The sequence below is a fragment of the Rattus rattus genome, chromosome 17 (assembly GCF_011064425.1).
Source record: "Rattus rattus isolate New Zealand chromosome 17, Rrattus_CSIRO_v1, whole genome shotgun sequence".
Taxonomy (NCBI): Eukaryota; Metazoa; Chordata; class Mammalia; order Rodentia; family Muridae; genus Rattus; species Rattus rattus.
The window spans coordinates 13967729-13989647 of record NC_046170.1 but is presented as its reverse complement, the minus strand read 5'-3'; the positions used below and the strand labels follow the sequence as shown (position 1 = coordinate 13989647).

The following is a 21919-nucleotide window of genomic DNA, read 5'->3' as shown; positions in this document are numbered from 1 at the left end:
GGCTACTCACTCACTTTATTTCTTCTGGCATTATCTACATAGTATATGTCAAAACAAGTTAAGAAAAAGAAACTCTTGGGTCCGACTTAGACCTACTTTCTGAATATAACGAAATAGACCTGGAGGAAAGTTGGCACAGATCACAAAGCAGTGAGAGCCCGGCAAGCATGGGGAGAGCTTCACATTTTGAAAACAACAGTTACTAGGAAAGGGCTGCTGGAGTTCCTGGCAGACCCACATTGTTTGGATGGTGTATGAATCAATTGGTAATAGTGAGCCAGGAAAACTGTAGGAGGCTATGGCCTTCCCAACAGGGCCTGCTTTTCTTCAGATACATGACCTAAATGAGATGACACAATACTTTTATTCTTTTGGGAGAGGAGGGAGGGAGAGAAGAGTTCAGGCCTTTCTATGTAGTTCTGCCCGTCCTGGAACTCACTCTGTAGACAAGACTGGCCTCGAACTTACAGAGATCCCCTGCCTCTGCCTTCCAGTGCTGGGATTAAGGGCACATGCCATTATGGCAGCCCCTACTAGAACACTTATGCAGTGCTTTCCACAGACTTAGATACTCGTTAGCAGCTTTGGGAAAGAACAGTCTCTATCACTCCAGGGTTAAGTCTCAACATCAAAAACTTCAAGGACTATTTTTATTTTAAGTCTCTTAGAGAAGAAAAAGATGAACTAAAAGAAAAAGGGTATCTGAAAGCAGCAGCTGACTGAAGGGTTTCGTTGTTGTTATTGTTGTTATTTTGTTTTCACTTTCTCTCCTAAGACAGGGTTTCTCTATATAGCCGTGGCAGTTCTAAGTGTTATGGTTTACCCTGAAGTTATCTGTATTTTGATGCTAATTCCACTGCCCCAAAGACAGCTGCCTAGTCACAAACTCAGCAATCAAGTGACTTCACCAGAACCCCCCCCATTGAATTTGTAAAGTACAGGTGAGGGGCAGGTACAGGATAGAAGGATCCCTGTCATTGGAGGAGAAGGAAGGATGGGCAGAAGAGAAGTTTGAAGGAAGAGGAGGAGACTAGAAGAGAGAAAGGAGGAGACAGGAAAGAGGAGAGGGTGAGAAGCCTTGGCAGGACAATAGGGCAGGTGACGTTAAGATTCTGCTCTGCGTATTTACAGGTTGTTACTAATGTTCCTAAGGTATGGATGGTACCGGGCTTTGTATGTCTAAGTGGGCAATTATATCTTATCGATTGGATCTAAGATGATTGTGTTGTGTGTTCCTTTATGTGAGGGTTTGAGTGTAGGAAAGTGTGCGGCTGAGATATGTTTCCACCAAAATATCTAGCAGATATCTTGGGGCACTGGGGTGTGGACCTAGCACGGTAAAAGACAACTATACTCTTTTATTTTTACATTTTTACAACAGTTCTGGAACTTGTTCTATAGATCAAGTTAGAACTGGCCTAGGACTTAGAGGTTTGCCTGCCTCTGGCCCCAAGTTCTGGGTTTAAAAGTGTGTGCCGCTGTGGGCATAAAAAAGCACGTCTATATTTTTAATGAGCTTGGTTCTTACCTATTATATTAATCCCTTAGTTTGCTATTGTGGTAAAGTAGAGTTCCTGCTCAATGAAGGTCATTTTCACCGGAATGGATCATGAAATCCCTCCTCTTGCAGAGCTGATCTCAGCACAGCAATGCTGTCAGCTGCTAGAGGAGTTCGTGCTCTAGCGTGCCTGTCCAGTGTTTCTTCAGTGCACAGACCTCAGCAAACTACTGGCATGGAGAAAAAGATCCCATCTTCAGCTGGGGGTGGGGGTGGCACACACTTTAATCCCACCACTTAGGAGGCAGATCTCTGTGAGTTCAGGCCAGCCTGATTATAGACTGAATTCTAGGACAGCCAGGGCCACACAGAGAAACCTATCTCAAAAAACAAAACAAAACAAAACAAAAAAATGCAAAACAATAACAAAAAAACCCCAACAAAACCAAAAAGCGCCCATCTGCAAGATGGCTAACCTGGTGATGATGGCCAGCGTGGTAAGCTGGGGGATCTGGATCTGCTGAGGAGTCAGCCCGTGTTGCTCCAGCTGCTTAGGGATCAGGTGCCTGTGGGCAATCTCTATCTTCTCCTCCTGTGTGTACCCTGGAAAGAAGAGACCTCCCTGAGTATCCACCAGGCTTCTACGTGGTCACGTTTTCTTTGGTTTTTAAGATTTATTTACTTTATGTGTATGAATGCTTTGGTGCATGTATGTTTGTGTACCATGTGCACTCCTGGTGCCCACAGAATCAGAAGAGTCCCTTGGGATGGGAGTTACAGACAGTTGTGAGCCACTATGTAGGTGACGAGAACAAAACATTGGTCATCGTGAGAGCAGCAAGTGCTCCGAGCTGAACTATCTCTCTAGTCTCTGCCAGTTTTCAATGGATTAAATGTGGATTCACGAGATCTGAGATTTAGAATGAGCAAAGTATTACTTCAACTAACATTATAACCAGAATAAGAAAAATCTAAACTAAATCAGTTTGGAATTACCTTCACATCTTATAAAAAAATATATAACATATTTAAGAGACTTTATATTCTTATTGACTAAGAAGCCCCAGTGAGCACAGATTTAATTTACCTTTAAATTCTGTAAGAAAAAAAAAGATCTCACCTAATGTACCTTCGCTGTCTAATAGACAATGGCTTCAAATATGGGTTGGTAACTCATCTTTTGCCTAGGAAGAAGAGGCCTGAAAACATCCACAGGCGAGGATGACCCCTGTTGTCGAAGGAAGAGGCAGCGTCACAGAGCTCACCTCCTCAGCCAATACCCTGACCACCTCAGTGAGCATCACTGCAGCTCAGGACAGCTGCCTTCAGTTGTAGTTTCTGGACAACTGAATCTCATGGATCACTTCAGCCGTGTAAATACACAAAAGCAACATTTTACTTACCACATATTAAAACTAAATAAAAAGGCTTTCAGGTAATTGAGAAATGCAGTTTACACTTATAGAACAGTAAAAATGTTTAGAATGAAACATACATTACCACATTTAAAATTTGAATATATTCAGAGTCTACCCTATTTTTACTAAGTGAATACTCACTGATGTTGGATCTTCTTTAAGACAAAATAATCTTGAGCAATTAAGTCAAGTGAAAAGGTAAGGATAACTTAAAAGGGTATTTTTTTACACTGTGGTGAGGAGAAGACGTGATGAAAACCTTGACCAACTGTGCAACCATCTGACGTCCTCTCTGAGAGGACGAGGCAGCCTACAGGCACCTTGAGCTCTCAGGTGAGAGTGAGGCCAGGGAAAGGGAGAGTCAATTATTGTGTAATATTTTTCCAGAAAATAGGCAGAACCTTCAAAGCCCGATAGAGAGGGGAAGTTGTAACTGGGTTTTACACATTGGCTTTGTATTAGTAAGTCTTTTTCATCTGTAACTTTGGGAACTGCTTCAGAGAAGAGCATCTGACATTCTAAGAGGTTATCACCCCTGAAGGCAGCTTTGCAGCTGAATGTAAACTCAACACTGGCTCTTTCTTGACCTCTCCCAGAACCTATACCAACTCTTACCTGCCATGGTACAAACAAACAGACAGACAGACAAACAGACAAACTCCTGTTGTTTGATATTGACTCTGCAGAAAAGATGGTTTACACCCCTTGTGCAGAATTCAAAGATAAAATAGTGACGAGTGAACTTCTGGACAACTGAAACTCCACACACAGGAGAGGGCGGGCATACACTCATGAGTGAGGTACCTGGAACCTGAATGATCTCCATCCTGTCCAGCAAAGCAGGTGGGATAGTGGCAGTGGTGTTGGCAGTCGCTATGAAAAGAACTTGGGAAAGGTCAAAGGCCACATTCAGATAGTGATCTGTGAAGTTATGGTTTTGTTCAGGATCCAACACCTAGGAAAGAACAATTTTAAGTATTAACATTTAAACAAACTTAGTTCCAACACCAACCTAAACCCACTCACTGTATCAGCAAGCTGACATTTCTGTTCAACAGTTACCTGATAACATAGGAACAATGAAGAACCTGACCACCCATATTCTAAATCCTTTATAAAAACATGTCACACATTCTACTGTCAAAATAACTGGAAGCCCAGGAGGGCATACCAGCGCAAGAACAGGAACACTCCACCACTGAGCTGTGTCCTCGGATCTCTTTACCAACAGCTCATGTGGACCACAAGCTACCTACCCTGCAGAACCACTTTTACTTTTGGTACCACAGCAGAAATATAAAGGAAAAGGCAGATTATTTTGAAATTCTTAGGTAAATTAATAATTAGTAGATTCCTCTTCAACGTTATCTAAATGCTGGTTATAAATCCTTTACCTGGAAGGGGAATTCCACATAAAACAAACTTACACAAATTGCTATTATATTCTTAATAACACAATGAGAAAATGATTTCTTTCTTTCTTTCTTTTTTTGAGAAACTGACTTCTTAAAACACCAATAAATCTCAAAAAAATAGTTAACTGATGTAACAGCTAATGTAATAATTAGCCTTCATGATTGGTTTAATTTTTAGTCTTGTGCATGTGTACACAGGCCCGTGAAGCCCGACATCCTTATGGAGGCCGGACAACAGCTGGGCACTCATCCTCTTGTCACATGGGTGCGGGTGGCAGCAGGTGTCTATCAGCAGTCAGTTCCCCGGCCCTCTTAGAAATTCGTTTGCTAAAGTGAGAAATTTATATTAAGGAGATAATTTTCAGGCTATTGCTCATGTACTTCAGGCTACAGGCACTCATGTTCTCAAATCCTCACACCTGTCCTAAACCTTCACCATACATTCACCCACAACTCTCTGGGGCATACGTACTCAAAATGGAAACTGCGTGACTTAAATATTCATAACTGGCCAGCTGTGGTGGTGCACATCTCTAATCTCAGCATTCAGGAGGCAGAGACAGACAAATCTCTGAGTTTGAAGCCAGCCTGATCTACAGGGTGAGTTCTCAGACAGCCAGGGCTATGCAGAGAAACCTTGTCACAAAGAAGTCAAAAAACAAAAATACAAAACAAAACCCCAAATACTAGTTTCAGTTTCTTAAAATATCGATCATAAGTTCACCATAAAATAGTCCTTTCTTGCTTCTGATTCCCCCTTTAAAGTATTACTTATAAAAACAAAACCACAGGGCTGGAGAGTCGGCTCAGCGGTTAAGAGAACTGACTGCTCTTCCAGAGGTCCTGAGTTCAATGCCCAGCAACCACAACCATCTGTAATGGGGTCCGATGCCCTCTGCTGGTATCTGAAGAGAATGACAGTGTACTCATACAAAATAAGTAAATCTTAAAAATCAAAAACACAGCCACCAGTTAATTTTAAGTCAAAGCCCTCTTTTTACAATCTTGAATTTTAGAAACTCATTTTTCTCTCCAGAACACATTTCTCAGAAGTTCCTAATTTCACATTTTATAAGACAATGTTTAATACTGTAAAATCAATAAAGTACTTTCCTTCTTTTATAGTTAATGCAAACTTTATTTATAAAAGACTCTTAAATTATTTGTCTCGTGCCATGCATTCACACAGAATACAGTGTCCCTTCAGGGCTACAGAAGAAGAGCTCACAACTCAAAAGGAACTATTAAAAGAGTTCCTAGTGGCTGAAAGCTAGGAAAAAATTAGGACAATTTTACAAATGAGCCATTAAGCAAAACAAAAAAGATATGGAAAAATATGGCACACTTCACAAATTTGCGTGTCACCTTTGAGCAGGGGGCATGCTAATCTTGTCTGTATTGTTCCCCTTTTAGTACATGTGCTGCAGAAGCGAGCACAATTAAGTACTTTCAACTCCACAAAGAAAGGTCTAAGAATGAAATGTTCTTTGTTAAGAATAACCCCACCATTAGACTGTTCAGATCACTGGGTGTTAGACACTGGGTGTGATGGTTAATATTGGTGTCAACCTGACTGGATCTGAAATCAACTAAAGGAAGGCACTGGACACTCCTGTGAGGAATTTTCTTGATCACACTAATGGGGGCGGCACATACTCTGTGATTATTTGGACACAGAACTTTTAAAAGAGGCAATCAAGGTTACAAGAGGTTAGGAATGAGGTCCTACTAATGCAATCTAACTGGTATCCTTTTAAGAACAGGGTGTCCCTAGCTAGCTATACACACAGCGACAGACCTTCAAGAGCCACAGAGGCCCTAGAAGGAAATTTGCCAACATCTGATTTTAGAATTCCAGCCTTCAAAGTTGTCAAGTTTTTAGAAGTCACCTACACTAGTATTTTGTTGTGGTGGCCTTAACTGATGACTCATTCTTGTTTTGCATACAAGTAAACATGTTTATGTATGTGTACATATATGTGAGGACATAATTTTACCATTTATTATAAAGAGAACACACAGAAGCTATGGCACAGATGACAGACTTCAAATATGAGGGGACTCAAAACACAATTCATAGACAAATCTTGGAAAAAGGGTAGTTTGAAGATACATGCTATCTAAAGAAGAGATAAGCCACAATAAAAGTGTCAAAAGCATGCACTGAAATCATTGGGCTGATTCCAGTGGGATGAAGCAGAGCCAGGAACTCCAAGAGCTGCTTCTCCGTAGAGGCAACAAGCCAGCCTGCTCACAAGAGGCCAACCTGACCTCCTCCATGTCCATTCCAATTCAGAACAAGCTGAGTGCTGTATATTCCTGAGTATTCCAGTAAAACACTGGATCTCTGCAAATGCTTCAAGTGCTGTGGTATTTATTGTTTTAACCTTACTTCCCTTTCCCAAATTGACAGAAGCCCAGGAAACTGCCAGCTTTGTAACTAGGAAAAATGTGAGTGCCTGTAGCCTAGCAACCTCCATAGGGCAGAGCAGAATTAGAGCTTTCTAGCCTCACCCCCGGAGAATTGCTGGTATTTAGCCCACATGGCATGTTTCTGGAACTGCTCTCTGACCTAAGAGAATACTTGTACAATCAGTTCTACTCTAGCAATCAATGGCAACTGTTTAATGCTGCAGCTGCTTGATACAGTAATACCAGCTGGGACTAACAAGGCCACCAAAAAACCCTACAAGAGGGTCAGGGATGTAGTCAGTGGCGGAAATCTGTACAGCACTTTCGAGGTTCTGAATTCTATCCTGGCATCACACACACAAAACAAAATGAACATTAAAAGAAAAAAATTGGGGAATAAGATGCTTGATGGTTGCTGTGTTTTCAAAGCTCTGGTGTATTTACTACTGAGAATCTACAAAGTTATAAGATTGTGCCATACATGATCAGGCAAGGCGCTGTGACCCAGATAGGACTCTCCTTCTGTCTCGTGGGGCCCTCCTTGCCCACCATTTGTTAGCAAAATCTTTTCTACTGTAGTGGTATAGAAACTTTGATCCTTCTCTTGAGGGCAGACTAGGAGATACCCCTAGTATGTTTTTTCCCTAAAGATACCACTGGGAGAACACAAGGTCAGGTCCCAGGCATAAAGTGGCTAGAGGTCTAACAAGAGCCACAGGGTGTTTGCCAGTACCAAGATTCCTTTGAGGAAGCCAGTGGAGGATCAGTGAGCTCAGTGACAGGCCACTCCTCCAGTACAGAAGTATCCTGTGGACAGCATCATGCACACACCTGCATCTAGCTTCCTGTAGCTTTGTTAGGATTCGTAAGTTAGCTAGAGGATCTCAAAATACTACTTTTCCAAAATTTGAATATTTGTAAAAATGGACTCTAATAAGCACCAAATTTAAGAAACAGTATAGGCAATATTCTAGGATAACAAACACTGGTATCATAGTGAGGTACGGGTTCAGAGCAGTGTTGTGAACAGTCTACTATCCTCTAGTAGAACGCACTCACTTTGCTGTCTTCTTCTCATTCATTCATGTCAGATGACTTCCTAATTTTCTTCTATCTTCTGTGGCCCGCTGACTACCCATGAGTGTGTGAATTTCCACGTGTTTGTGACTTCCTCCAATGTGCACACTGACGTCTAGTTGCTGTGATGTTTTAGGAGAACACAGTGTGTGCTTTTATCCTTTCTACTTTACTGTAGCTTGATTCACAGTGCAGCACCTGTTCTGTCCAGGACAGTGTTCCATGTGTGCTCAAGAAGAAATGTAGATGGACACTGCTTTCGGGGCTGGGTTTTCCCTTCCTCCCAGTGTCTAATTAGTTTCCAGCACAACTGAAGAGAGTGGTGAAGCCAACAGCCACTATGGTTTAACTGTCTACGGCTCCCTGTCTGTTTCTGTATCTGAGGACTTCAATCCTAGCACTCAGGAGGCTGAGGCAAGAGGATCGCTGTGAGTTAGCAGCCAGTCCAGTCTACACAGAAAAACCCTGTCTCAAAATTTAAGAGAGAGATGAGACAAGACACTGGGCCCAGCCGAGAAGAGTGTTCTGTTCTTCCACGGCTCTGGAAAATGTACACACATAGATGGTGAATCAGTGCCACCCTAGACCTCCTGCTTTTTCCTATTGCTGGCCTTCATGGTCAAGAGATCCCAAGTGCCTTTTCCTGGTCCTCAGCCCCCACCCAGCTCTGACTTTCTCTATTCTCTAACTTTGTTTCTTTCCTTATTATCCAAATTGTGCACAGCTGCCACAAGATGGGTACAACTCTACCACAGCCCTTAGTTGTTTTCTTAGCAGTTCTTTTTTACATTTTAATTTAACACTCCCACTACTGGAATTTAGCGGTTACTGAATTTCCATTAAAAGACCTCACTGGGGGCTGGAAAGATGGCTCAGTGGTTAAGAACTGCAGTGCTGGTCAGGCAAAGGACTGCAGTTTGATTCTCAGTATCCATGTCAAACAGTTCATAATTGCCTGTAACTCCAGCTCTGTGGGAAGCAATGCCCTCTTCTAGCCTCCAAGGGGCCCCCCCACACGTGTGATCATGCCCACATACATGTAAACAAAAATTCTTAAGGAGATTAAGGAATCTCCAACATGGAGATTCCTCAACCTCATGGCCTTGCTAAAGGCCCTGCTGTGAGTGTAGTCAACACATTCCAGTTCTGTGTTCACAGCTTAAAAATCAGCACTTTTCTTCTTTGCTATTAAATACAAATACACAACAGAAGATGGGCAAGAAGTCCAATGAAAGACTTGAATACAAGATACAGACAACAAGTGGTTTAAAGAGAAGGAAAATTATTTTTTTTAAAAAAAAGTATCAATACCCTTTTTACATTACCTCTATGTATCAAAAGCAGGATGCTAAGAAAGAATATGTAGAGACGTTATGAAATGACTAACACATGAAATTTTCTTTTTTAAAAGATAAAGCAGAAGAGGTTCTTGCAGGAAGCAGAACAGAAAAATAAAGGAATGAAGTACAGGAACATGAAGACATGACAACTAATGCTCTGGGGCAGAGAGATGGCTCAGTGCTTAAGGGCATTTGCTGCCCTTGCAGAGGACCCCGATTCCCTTCCCAGCGTCCACTTAGTGGCTCACAACCATCTGTAACTCAAGTCACGGGCATCCAATGCCCTCTTCTAGATACCAGACACAAACATAGTATATGTATAAATATGTGCCACAAAATTTCATATATACAAAATAGAAATAAAATGTTGAATTCTAACAAAGAGGAGCAAAAAATTGCTACCAAAAACATTTCTAAAAATCTTTCACAATGAAAAAAAGAGAAAATCTTGAAGATTCTTTAAAGAATCAGTAAAAATGTCTGAGAAGAGACCCACAACAGGTAGGTTATTATATGTAAACATAAGTATACATTATATAAAATATATATTATATTGTATAAAGCTGAAAACTGAGATCAGGAGATGACTCTAAGTTTTTGTAGAGGGCAAAAACATGCTTGTGCATGCAGATAAGCACTGGAGCGGCCAGGAAGTTAAACTTGCAGGCATCCTTCAAAGAAAGACATGCTTAACCTGACCCCCACCTGGGATGGTGGGAATGGATGGAGTTCTACAACCTGGTGATCCTTTGCTGTCTGATGGGTCAGGCTCTGCCTGTGTCTCCCAGAATTTATGTCTTACTTATTCCAGACCCTTTTCCTCTAAAACCTTGAGTACTTCTAGGCCATAAGACTCATCTTTGTAAGAGAGCCTGTGTGATGTCTAAACCCTGACTCATACAGGGATTATAATTGGCTTAGTGATTCTCCCTAGCCCAGTGATTCTCTCTAGCCTAGTGATTCTCCCTAGACCACTGACTCTCCCTAGACCACTGACTCTCCCTAGACCAGTGGTTCTTAACCTGTGGGTTTCATCAAGCCCTTTAAGGGTTGAATAACCCTTTTACAGGGGTTGCTGAAGAGCATTGGAAAACACAGACATTTACATTAGGATTCATAACGAGCAAAATTACAGTTATGAAGTAGCAATGAAAATAATTTTATGGTTGGGAGTACCATAACACGAAGAACTGTAAAAGGGTCAGCATTAGGAGAGTTGAAAAGCAATGCTCTAGATCCGTATCTTAAGCATTGTTTCTAAGTCAACAAGAACTCCTCTTATAGATGAAGCCATTTGTACTGGGTAAAGAGAATCAAGGTAAACATATCTTAAGCCTTGTTGTACTCACCAGGCTCAGTTAATTGCTATCTGAAAATTTTTCAGCAAAATTGTGCTATGTTTAAATATGGCAAAAATGTATGAGCTGAGGTGAGACTCTCAAAGTCTTAACCCAGCACCAGTAATTTAAATTGGGCTGATCCCAACTTCACTCCTACATCACCTTGATCGTTTTCCCTGCCATCTGTAAAGTCTCTTAGGGACCATCACTGAAGTTTTCAGAGTAAAGCAGGACATAAACATAGTGACTTCAGACTTACCAAGGGCAACACTAGAAACCAGGAAGTCACTGGGGCAAAGGAAAACCCTACAGAGAAATTATTTCCAACAAGAACTCCACGCCCAGTCAGATTATCAACGAAGCCTGAGACAACATGAAGATGCTTTAAAATGTGCATTTATAAAATACCACCAAGATAAGCTTTCTCTAGACATTCCTGTTGAATTAATAGCACAGAGTGAGGTAAACCAGATCACAGAATAGGGAAGCAGGGAAGTCAACATGGTGAGAGGTGAAGAACAACACGGGGAAGCTTCAGGTACCACAGTAGAAAACTAGTTCCAACCTGAAAACTCACAATGATAAAACCTACATCACTTGAGTGCCTGCTGGTCCTGAGAACAGAAGACAAACTGTGAAGTACACAGAAGAGAGACATTCGTTTTTAAAAGCAGGCATAAGAAAACAAAAAGAACAGGACCTCCTGCCCGGCTCAGCTCTGAAAAGGGACCATATAATCTATAATTGTTTTAAATCTATTTTTTAAAAGATTTATTTACTTATTTATATTATATATAAGTACACTGTCGCTGTCTTCAGACACACCAGAGATGGGCATCGGATCCTATTACAGATGGTTGTGAGCCACCATGTGGTTGCTGGGATTTGAACTCAGGACCTCTGGAAGAGCAGTCAGTGCTCTTAACCTCTGAGCCATCTCTCCAGCCCTAATCTGTAAATGTTAACAACCAACAATAAGGTAACTAAAAAGAGGTAACAATTTATAAAGGAAGACATGGAATCAAAAAAGTGAAGGCGAAAGCCTCAGTTTCCTTTAGCAGAGTTTGTACAGATACAGCAGTTCTGTTCTGCAGCCTTGAACTCCCTCTTCTGCTCCTTCCCAGCCTCTGCTTCACCTTTTCTCGTCAGGATCTTGCTATGTAGCCCAGCCTGGCACTGAATTCAGTCTCCTGACTAGCAAGAATTCCAGGCATGTACCACTGTGCCTGGCTAAGTCAAGCTGTTTAGAAAATAAAGCAAATTAACAAAGCCTTCTGGAGGCTAAAGCACAGGAGCGGGCCGGGCCCTGGGACTTTATACTTTCTTTCTGCAGCAAACTTCACTACTACTGTGTGAATAACAAGTCATGTCTAAAATTTTATTTTACTTCATAAAAATTAAAAAGACATCACAAAGAGGAAGACGTTTGTGATCTTTATGTAGATGTAACTAGCTCCAGACTTCAGTCTGTGCTCTACTGATTTTCAATCTGTACATGACTTAGATATGGCCTATGCTCACTAATACTCACGTATGATTTCATGGGGAGTTTTTTAGGCCTTACCTCAAGCAGTGCGGCTGCAGGATCCCCCTGCAGGCTCTTCCCTAGCTTGTCAACCTCATCCAAAAGGAACACTGGGTTGTTAACCCCAACAGTCTTCAAGCCATTGATGATGCGGCCAGGCATGCTGCCCACATAGGTGCGCCTGCAGAGAGCAAAGTAACAGCCATGAGGACCGAGAGCAGACAGGACCGAGAGGAAGTCCTTAGCCCTTACCAGCACAGGAAGGCAGCTCTGTGCATGTATGTAAAGCAGAACATATGTCAACAAGGTGTTAGGTTCGGCCTGGAGAGATGGCTCAGCGGTTAAAAGAACTGCTCTTCCAGAGGTCCTGCGTTCAATTTTCCCAGCAACCACATAGTGGCTCACAGCCATCTGTAATGGGATCTGATGCTCTCTTCTGGTGTGTCTAAGGACAGCTATAATGTGCTCACATACATAAAATAAATAAATCTTTTTTAAAAAAGGTGTTAGGCTTATTCTAATTTTCTACTTGATTCTAAGTAATTGCAAGTTGCCCACGACATTGGAAGAATTGTAAGTCACACAGTTCTGGTCAAGGGAGAAAGATACAAATCTCCTGTTTTTAAAAGCAATGATATGATATTAACTACAGTAAGTAGACCTGAGGTAAACGGTACTTATACCAAGACTCCATTACCCTGGTCTACTCCTGCCCACATGGACTAAATGGTGTAACTCAGTCCAGGCCTGTATTACTGGGGGCAAAAACTAGAGGCTGTGTTGTCACGTTTGAGTCAGAGTCCTTATGTAATTACAGCAGATGTAAGCATGTTTACACCACTGAAAGAGGCGCGTCTCCCTCACGGAGCTGGCAAGCCTTCCTCAGCTCTCTACTGGTTTCTTTTGTAGCCTTGCCTCACCAGGCAGAGAGCAGATGTTGGTTCTGAGAGGTTTCAAGGGCTGTCTGCATGCAAGGGAATGATCAGCAGTGAGTGGAGCAGCAGCAGTTACATCATGACTCACCCAACCACAGAGCTGATTTACAGAGCAAGTCTCAACTGCGCCACGTGACTGCACAAAGTAGGGCAGAACAGAGTGGCCTTTGAAAAAGCAAGAAAGCCTAAAAAAGTGTCACCGAAATGGCTTTTATCTAGGCAAGACGAACAGCGCTGGAGTTAGATAGGACAGTGTCTGTTGACAATCAATGAGCACATTCAAGGCTTCGGAAAGGGCATCTGGGATGCAGGGCATTTGCAGAGCAAAGCACAAGGCCCTGGGTACGACACCCACCCCAGCACCACCTAAGCTAAGCAGGAGGATCAGAAGTTCAAGGTTATCCTTGGTTCTACAGCAAGTAAGGCTGGCCTGGGATAAACTAGACCTTGTCTTAAATGATAATAATGTTAATAATATGATGATGACCATCATCTGACGATGATGTCTACTTTTGTAAAAGCCAGAGGTGATGAATGACTCCAAGGTGTGTCCTTGGAGTGTGGCAGCATGTACAGGGCCTACACAGGCCAGCTGAGAGGGGGAAGTAGGCACCCCTCTAGGCTCCCACCCCTGGTCAAGAAGCTATCTGCAGTTGACACCTGCTGGCAAAGGAGAAAAGTTTTCTCCCTCAGTATATTAAGCAGGCTCCATCCACCCCCAGGAATAGTTGGCCAACATAAGACAAACTCAGTAGTACTTCTGGAGGCCTTTGGTCACATCACGCTTTGGTTTTGTTTGTTTTGGTCTTAGTCTTATTGGTTTTTTGCTTGTTTATGTTGATTTTCATTTTTGTGGTCTGCTGGGGTTTTTGTTTTGTTTTTGTTTTTATTATTGTTCTGTGGGGTGGGAGGGTCATAAAGTTGAGTAGGTACAGACTGAAAATTTGGGAGGAATTTAAGTAAAAACAAAAAATATGGGTTGAGGATTTAGCTCAGTGGTAGAGCACTTGCCTAGCAAGCCCAAGGCCCTGGGTTCAGTCCCCAGCTCCGAAAAAAGGAAAGAAACACACACACACACACACACACACACACACACACACACACACACACACACACACTATATTGTGTAAAATTTAAAATTTTTAAAAATATTAATAAAAACAAACAATTTGAGAATGGAATATGGAAAGGACAAGAGAAATCACTAAACTTTTTCAAATTCTTTCTCTAGTGAACATAGGCTCACCACTACGCTGATTACTAAGTGTGATAGCAAACAAAGTTGTTTACATTTCAAATTCTCTAAGGGTCATTTCGGGTTTTTTTCCCCACTGACTTATTTATTCACTCTCCCTCCTGGATGCAGCCTCTCCCTTCTACCAGGATCCTCCGCCCATGCCCCCTCCCCTTCTCTGAGAAGTGGGGAGGTAAGGACCATTTCTTGCTTTTCTGTTTTTGATATGATTTCAAAAACAGGTACTTATGATTCTATACCTCAAGTCAGAGGAGAAAATGCTATTCCAGAACCCTTTCTAGGGCAGTGCAAGCCAACAAATTCTTGGGACTTCTCACTCTCCCCCAAGCCCACAGAAAAGGTCCAAACCCCTCTGTCCACAGTTAAGATTAATCAGTCTCTCTGTCAGTGCTTCCCTGACAGCAGCCAACCCTCTCTTGCTTCATTCATAATCGAGGTACAGGTTTTGTACCTGTAGGGGTTTTCTTTCTTTAGTGTTTGTTTTTGAGAGGGTTTCTCTGTGTAGCCCTGGCTGTTTTAGAACTCCGTAGTTCAAACTCAGAGATCTGCCTGCCTCTGATTCCCAAGTGCTGGGATTAAAGGCATGTGCCATGATGCTTGGCTTCCTTTACTGCTCTTAACATCATGTTCTGCTGTTATGGTACAGACATTATTTGAGTGTCCTTGAAGGACCCATGTGGTAAAGCTTAGGTCCCCAGGTGGCCATATCAGGACTCAGTCAAAATTTTAAGAACTAGGGTCTACCGGGAGGGCATGATATTTCTAATAAAGAAATTAAAACATGTCTAACAAATTCTGAGTTAATTCTTAGAAGAGGGCTATTATAAAGGAATACAAGTGGGCTTTACCTCCTTGTGTCAGGCTCCATTATTAGCTCCTAGGATGTGACGCAGCCTAGGACAGTCCTTGAAAGAGCTTATCCAGTGCTGTTGGGGCTCTCAATTTTAAAAATTGTGAGCTAAATAAATTTCTTCTCTTGGCTGGCTACTTGTCTCAAGTATTACATTACAGTGTAAAAAGCTAATTAATAAATACACTTCTCGGGTTGGGGATTTAGCTCAGTGGTAGAGCGCTTGCCTAGGAAGTGCAAGGCCCTGGGTTCGGTCCCCAGCTCCGAAAAAAAAAAAAAAAGAACCAAAAATAAATAAATAAATAAATAAATAAATAAATAAATAAATAAATACACTTCTCTCACTTTCCTTGCCTATGTATTTATTAAAAATTCTCTGAAAGTAAAGACTAATCTTCCTGTCTTATTTTGTTTTTGAGACAGGGCTTCACACTGTACCCCGGGCTGGCCTGGAATTTACCTGGGGTACCTCAAATTTGTGGTCATTATTCTGCCTTTTCATCCTGAGTTACAGGCGTGAGCAACCTCCATGCTGAATTCCCGCAGTCCTCAGAAACCTCTCTGAACTCCTCTCTTACCGTCATTTCCAACAACACAGTGGTCTATAACCTGTCTGCTCCTCAACATACTCGCTCCTCACGTACTCCCTAGTTCATCATGGATGTAACCCCTCTGGAGTGGGCAGCCAATGACAGAAGCTGGGCGCTACTGCAGAGCACAGGTTACACAGCTGTTAGCACTTTCCTCCCTCAGGGCCTCCAAACTGACCTAAGACTCAGTTTCCTCACCTCTAAACTGGGGCAGCAGAGCCAATGTCAATGCTCTCATGAAGTCTGGGAAAGACGCTCTATAAGCCACCTAGCAGGGCCTGACTCAGCAGCTGTGATCAGGAACCAGGACTCGAAGTAGAAATCAGGACAACTGAAATTGGGTCTGACTTTAATTGCTGTTTTATGAAAACAACTCCTACAAATTCTGACTTTCAGACAGAAAAACACACAGAGAGATAAAACCGCCTGAGTGAATTAACAGCTAAGTTTTACTTCATTCCTCCTTTAAGGGGCTCCTCCTCACCAGGTCCCTATTTAATACATAGGTGTAACCCAAACCTTTCTTTTTCTCCTCTCACCTCTTCATTTTTCAACTACTAAAGATATAGTCTTAGGTTGTTTTTAAAAACCAACCCTTGACTCACTAGCACCTTCCTTTTCTATAGTCAGGTGCAAATGGCAAATGGTTTGAAGTCCATGTGTGCATGGAAAATGGCGACCAAGTGAGAAGAACAACAGAAGTGGCCACTTTCCTTTCATCCCGACTGTAGAGCAGTGGTGCCTACTGAGGAAGAACACGATTTCCCATGAATGCCAATTAAGAGCATGTGCGCGGTTCTCAAACGCCAAGACCTGGCTGTTTCCTATGGCTTCCACTGTTACACAGAACTCCATGACCTCAGAGGACACCAGAGATGTCCACACTCTGTCCTCCCTGTCTCCATCTCTCAGCACACTCGCCCCACTGTACATGATGCTCCAACAGGTTTTCAAAGAAAAACAATCACTGATTGTGGTAATTTAGAAGAGGGGACTGTAAACCCCAACAGCACTAGGGTGGATTGCTGTAGTGTTCAATAAATTATGGAAACCACATGTTTAGAGCATAGTTAAATATCAACAGTAAAGTGTATTTAAAGTCCAACTAAATTCACAAACAAGCCCAGGATCTTGGAGGAGAGGGTGGCAATCGCCGTCTCCATCGCTAACCAACTCATAGCTACCCATATCTTAGGCAGTGGGGATCATAGGTTTTAATGCACAAAGTATATTCACTTGAGAATCAGTGACAAATTTATTTACATATAAAAATTTAGAAGAGAGATGTGTTTAAATTCAATAATGTCAGTAAGGAATGATGAGACCTGAATGGCTGCAATCCCAGCACTTGGGAGGTGGAGGCAGAACATCTTTAGTTAGGGGTTTACTACACAGCAAGTCTAAGGCTATGCTGGATTACATCTCAGAACATGCACACGCATGCGCTCAAACACACGCTCAAACACAATCAGGGATAAGACCCATGACAGTATATATTCACTACTTGCAAAAAATATTTTTTCATAATTCTTCTACATAAATAGAAACACCAAGAATAGGAATAAATAGCTTTGAATATAATTTAAAATCAGATGAAAGATCTATAAAATGTTATATTGATGCTATAAACCCAGACCTGTTCTCCTGAGAATCAGATTTAAAATAATAACAAAGCTAAGTTTTAAAGAATATGTACCTGCAAAGGAGTGACAAATTTTATGTATGAGTAGAAAAATTAGCAGAAGTGTTTAAATCCAATAATGTCTTTAGACGTGCTAAGCCTGGCGTGCCTGTGGGCCAAGCACTGAGCATTACAGAATCACTAGCTCTACAGAAGAAACAGACAAGTTCAGTTACCTAAACCCTGTTAGGCACACAGAACTGTGCTTCAGTATAAAATAATGGCATACAAATTAGAATGAAATTTAAGGACCCAGTGGGTTAAGAGCACTGAGTACTCTTTCAAAGGAGCTAGGTGGATGTTCATGTTCAGTTCCCAGCATTCACATGGTAACTCACGACAGTTTGTAACTCCAGTGCAGACATTCTCATACATACAGACAAAACACCAACACACATTAAAAATAAACTAAAAAAGGGAAATAATCCAAAATGACAGAGAGAACAAATCAAGTCACTTGGCTAGGGTAAGCCTCATGGGCTTTGTAGTCAAAATCAGATTTCAGCCCAAATTCTTTGTGGTTGGTCTGCAAATAAGGGTACTAATTTCATCATGAAAGGGGACTATAGCCTCTAGTGGCACTCAGGAGAACAAGACAGTCTAGGCAACAAAACAATCTATAATTGTCAGAAAGTAACTCAAATCAACTCCTCTAGTCTGATGTGTTCCCTCGCTCCTTATTAGAATCTTCACACGCTTATTAAATGCACGTTCCTCACTTATGAACAAATAAAGAATAGGTCTTCCTTCCTTCCTTCCTGTCTGTCTCCTTCCCTCCCTCCCTCCCTCCCGCCCGCCTGCCCGCCCGCCCTCTCTTTCTACTGAAAATCAGGGTCTTCTGTGGCACAGGCTGGTCTCCACCTTGGCATATGGCTATGACCAGTTTTATTATGGCCATTCTGCTTCCACTTCCCAAGTGGGAGGATTACAGGCATGGGCCACCAGACCCAGAAAATAACTGTTTCTTGGTGAAGAGTTTTCACTTTCCCATCATTACCTGAGGTCAGTGATCCCTGTGAAGAGGCCACTGGGAAAATCAGACATGAAAAATGACCTTATTCTTTCACTAGCAGCTCAGAGTTTCCATGGTTCACACTCTCTACGTGCTGGGCTTCCCCACGCTTCTCACACATATACTCTAGGTGTGTTCTCATAGCTTGCAACTGCCATGGAGCCCTCTGACCACGTAGACCTAGGCTTCCCTAAAGCCTCTTCCAATCAGGTTTGCAGGGAGAACCATGGAACCAAGCAATGGAAAGGAAAACCGTGTCTGATTATAATCGTGTAGGTTGATCAAACAAAACATTCTTAGAGTCTAGTTTTTTAAAAAAGAAAATGAGTCAACATGAAAGAGTGAGCTGAGATGGTTATGCTAGCCTTTCTCCTTGGTGTACCCTGGTTCTCATAAAAGAAAGGCTACGGGCAGAATAAATCTACTCTCAGAGATTACTCGCTCCTCATATCTGTCCACAGCACTGCAATTATCCATTAAAATGCTAAGAGTTATGATTATTACTTAGACAATGCTATGAAACTAAAGTAAGTAGAAAATCAACAGAGTAGCCCATCACAGAGTAAGTTACAATTCTGCAACTGTATTCAAGTAGGACTGAGAAAGCGGAGGCGTACACCAGTTAGTCCACTAAACAAATGTCAAAGTGAGATCAAAAGGCAGAATCAGAAGGGGGCAGAAAGCACTGTACCTGTGCCCTCGAATGTCAGACTGGTCACACACGCCCCCAAGTGCAATCCTGTGGAACTCTCGGCCCAGAGTCTTGGCCACTGACCTCCCCACACTTGTTTTGCCTACTCCAGGAGGGCCGACGAAACAGAGGATTGGGCCCTTCAGGTTATTTTTCAACTGTCTCACAGCCAAGTACTCCAAAACCCTCCTCTTCAGCTTTTCCATGGCATAGTGGTCATTGTCCAGAAGGATGCGTGCTGCCCGGATGTCCAGGCGGTCTGTCAAAGAATCCAAGAGAAGTTATTTCAGCACCTGGAACTTTTAAGCAATCTTTTTCAAACTTTACAAAAATATTATTTAGAAAAAAAATGATAAAAACAGATTTGGATCCCTTTATGTCTTCAAATATATTATGCTAATTAGGGGTTTAGAGTTGTTTTTTTTTTTTTCTTTTGTCAACTTGGCACAAGCTAGAATCATCTAAGGGGGGGGGAACCTCAATTGAGAGAACGCTTTCATAAAATCAGGCCAATTTTCATGATTGATGTGGGAGAGCCCAATGCATCTGTCCTCAGCTGGTGGTGCAACACCCCTCAGCCATAAGAAAGCAGGCTGAGCAAACAATGAGGAGCAAGTCAGTAGCAACGCTCCTCCATGGCCTCTGCATCAACTCTTGACTTCCCTGGACCAACGGCTGTAGAATAAATAAGCCCTTTCCTCCCCAAGCTGCTTTCAATCATGAGCAATAGAAACACAGCTAAGATTTTGTTTGACTGTTCTATTTAAGATTTAGTGTTTCCAGAGACATCCACCCATTCAAATTCCATGCTCAAATCATGTCCCTTGCAGTGACTTTCTACACATACATTATTTCTTTGGGGGATATAATTTCTATATATTTTATTGTGCTGAAATTTTTTCTTTGAAAAAAAGGGGGAGGGAGGAAGCAAGATGGCTCAGGGGATAAAAGTGCTTGTGGCACAATCCTGACAACTAGACTCACACAAACGTTAAAGGAGGGAACTGACTCCACAAAGTCATCCACTGACATCACTCCCCTCCCAGTAATAACAAAAGTGAAAAATTTAAAGAATATTTTTCTTATTTAATAGTAATATTATGTATGCCCCACCCCTAAATCTTGACACTAATGAAAAAGAAGAAAGCAGATAGCTGTGACCTCAGGTGATGTGAGTGTGAGATTACACATGTATTTTTCAAAATGAGACTTTATGAGGTCTTCTGTAAAGTGCATTTCTTCACCCATTTAATCTGTTAATCAATTTTCAATAGGAAATATACATTTCAGCAACACTTTGTGGGTACTTTATAGTTTATTAATCAACTATCCACACTCACTTAACCAATTTCCTGTACTGAACTGGACTAAAAACCATATTAAAAGGCTCATATGCCATAACCAGGTGGGGTGTTTTACTAATACTACACAGGTAATAATATAACATATGCAAATTAACAATGTAATATATTACATTAAGTGACTGAAAGACAAATCTATTCAATCTTCTCAATAAATGCAGAAAAGCACTGGACAAAATTCACTTTTTTTACATGATAAAAATTCAACAAACATTGGGGTGGAAGCTAATGACCAAGAAAGGAGGAGGTCAGAACTGACCCATGTTAGGTACCCAGAGATGAGCAGCCCACAGCACATGAGCAAAGAGTAGAAGCAGAGAGGAGGCTGAAGCTGACCCGGGATAAGGTGCCCAGGGTACTGGGAGGGAACATAATTCTTCCTTGGGATTGTAGTCACTGGTATGCTGCTTCAGTGAATGGCTGCATACCTATGTGCACAGTGACAGCACTAAGCATAGTCACTGGGTTACACAGTAATTTAAAGTATAGCTCAGACATAAAACCAAACATTCATATAAATGGAACACTAAAGAGTCCAGTAATAAACCCATACATATGGGCCAACTGACTTACAGCGAGGCCCTCAAGACTGCACTCTAGGGAAAGGATAGCCTCTTTGAACAAATACGGCAGGGAAAACTGGATAGTGTATACAGCTGAATAAAAATCCCAGAGCTGTTGTCAGCGATAATTCTGAAGTGACATCAGGAATAAGTCATCAAAATCAAAACCAAGAGCCGGGTATGGTGTGCATGCCTGCACTCCCAGTATGCAGGCTGCTGGGGAAGGAGCACTGTCATGAAGCTGAAGCCAGTGGAGCTTATGCATAAGCCTGCCGAAACAAAGCAAAACAAAGACCATCCTGTTCCCGTCAGAGTGGCTTCTTAAAACAAAGCGGAAGAAGACAACAACCGCCAAATTATAGCCAGGCTTGTGGCGCAGTCCTGTAATCTTAGTATTGCCCAATATAGGTAGAAGGCAGGGGGATCCTCCTTAGCTACATGTGAGTTCCAGGCCAAGGGGGCCTATGTGGGACCCCATCTCAAACAAACAATAAAACACATTATAACAAGTGATAGTGAAAATATGGAGACAGTAGCCCTCCTACACTATTATAGAAATATAAATTGGTAACTCCAGAATTAAAGTGGTACAGAGGTTTCCCAGCAATTAAAAATAAACCTATCATATGACTAAGCAGTCCCTATTTCTGGGTATATGCCAAAAAATAAATAATAAAAAAATCAGGACCTTGGAGAGTACCCTCACTCTAACTCAAGAAGCAATATGCTACTATTATTCATAATACCCAAAAAGTAGAAGCTGTTCAAATGTCCACTGAAGTGAGATGAAGAAAATGTGCTATATTTGTGTGACTATTATAATTTAGCCTTAAAAAACAACACAATACAACAAAAGAAAACAAAAACAAGGAAATTTCACGACTTTCAACAAAGAGTGCGTTACACTAAGAGAAATGAGCCAGAGCAGACAGGCTGTATGCTTTCACGTACTGTGT

General features: G+C 41.8%; 1 protein-coding gene and 1 non-coding gene across 2 annotated transcripts in view; both read right to left on the bottom strand.

The window, feature by feature from the left end:
* LOC116886614 (lon protease homolog 2, peroxisomal-like) overlaps positions 1-21919 on the bottom strand; it is a 60379-nt gene that overhangs the window by 23596 nt on the left and 14864 nt on the right. The window contains exons 7-10 of the mRNA XM_032888123.1: positions 19040-19298; positions 12065-12206; positions 3721-3871; positions 1955-2101 (exon numbers count right to left, since the gene is read on the bottom strand). Coding sequence (XP_032744014.1) covers positions 1955-2101; positions 3721-3871; positions 12065-12206; positions 19040-19298 — 699 coding nt within the window. The remainder of the gene's footprint in view (positions 1-1954; positions 2102-3720; positions 3872-12064; positions 12207-19039; positions 19299-21919) is intronic.
* Positions 5662-5768, bottom strand: LOC116886787. Its single transcript, XR_004386180.1, has one exon. It is a non-coding gene; the product is annotated as a U6 spliceosomal RNA (small nuclear RNA).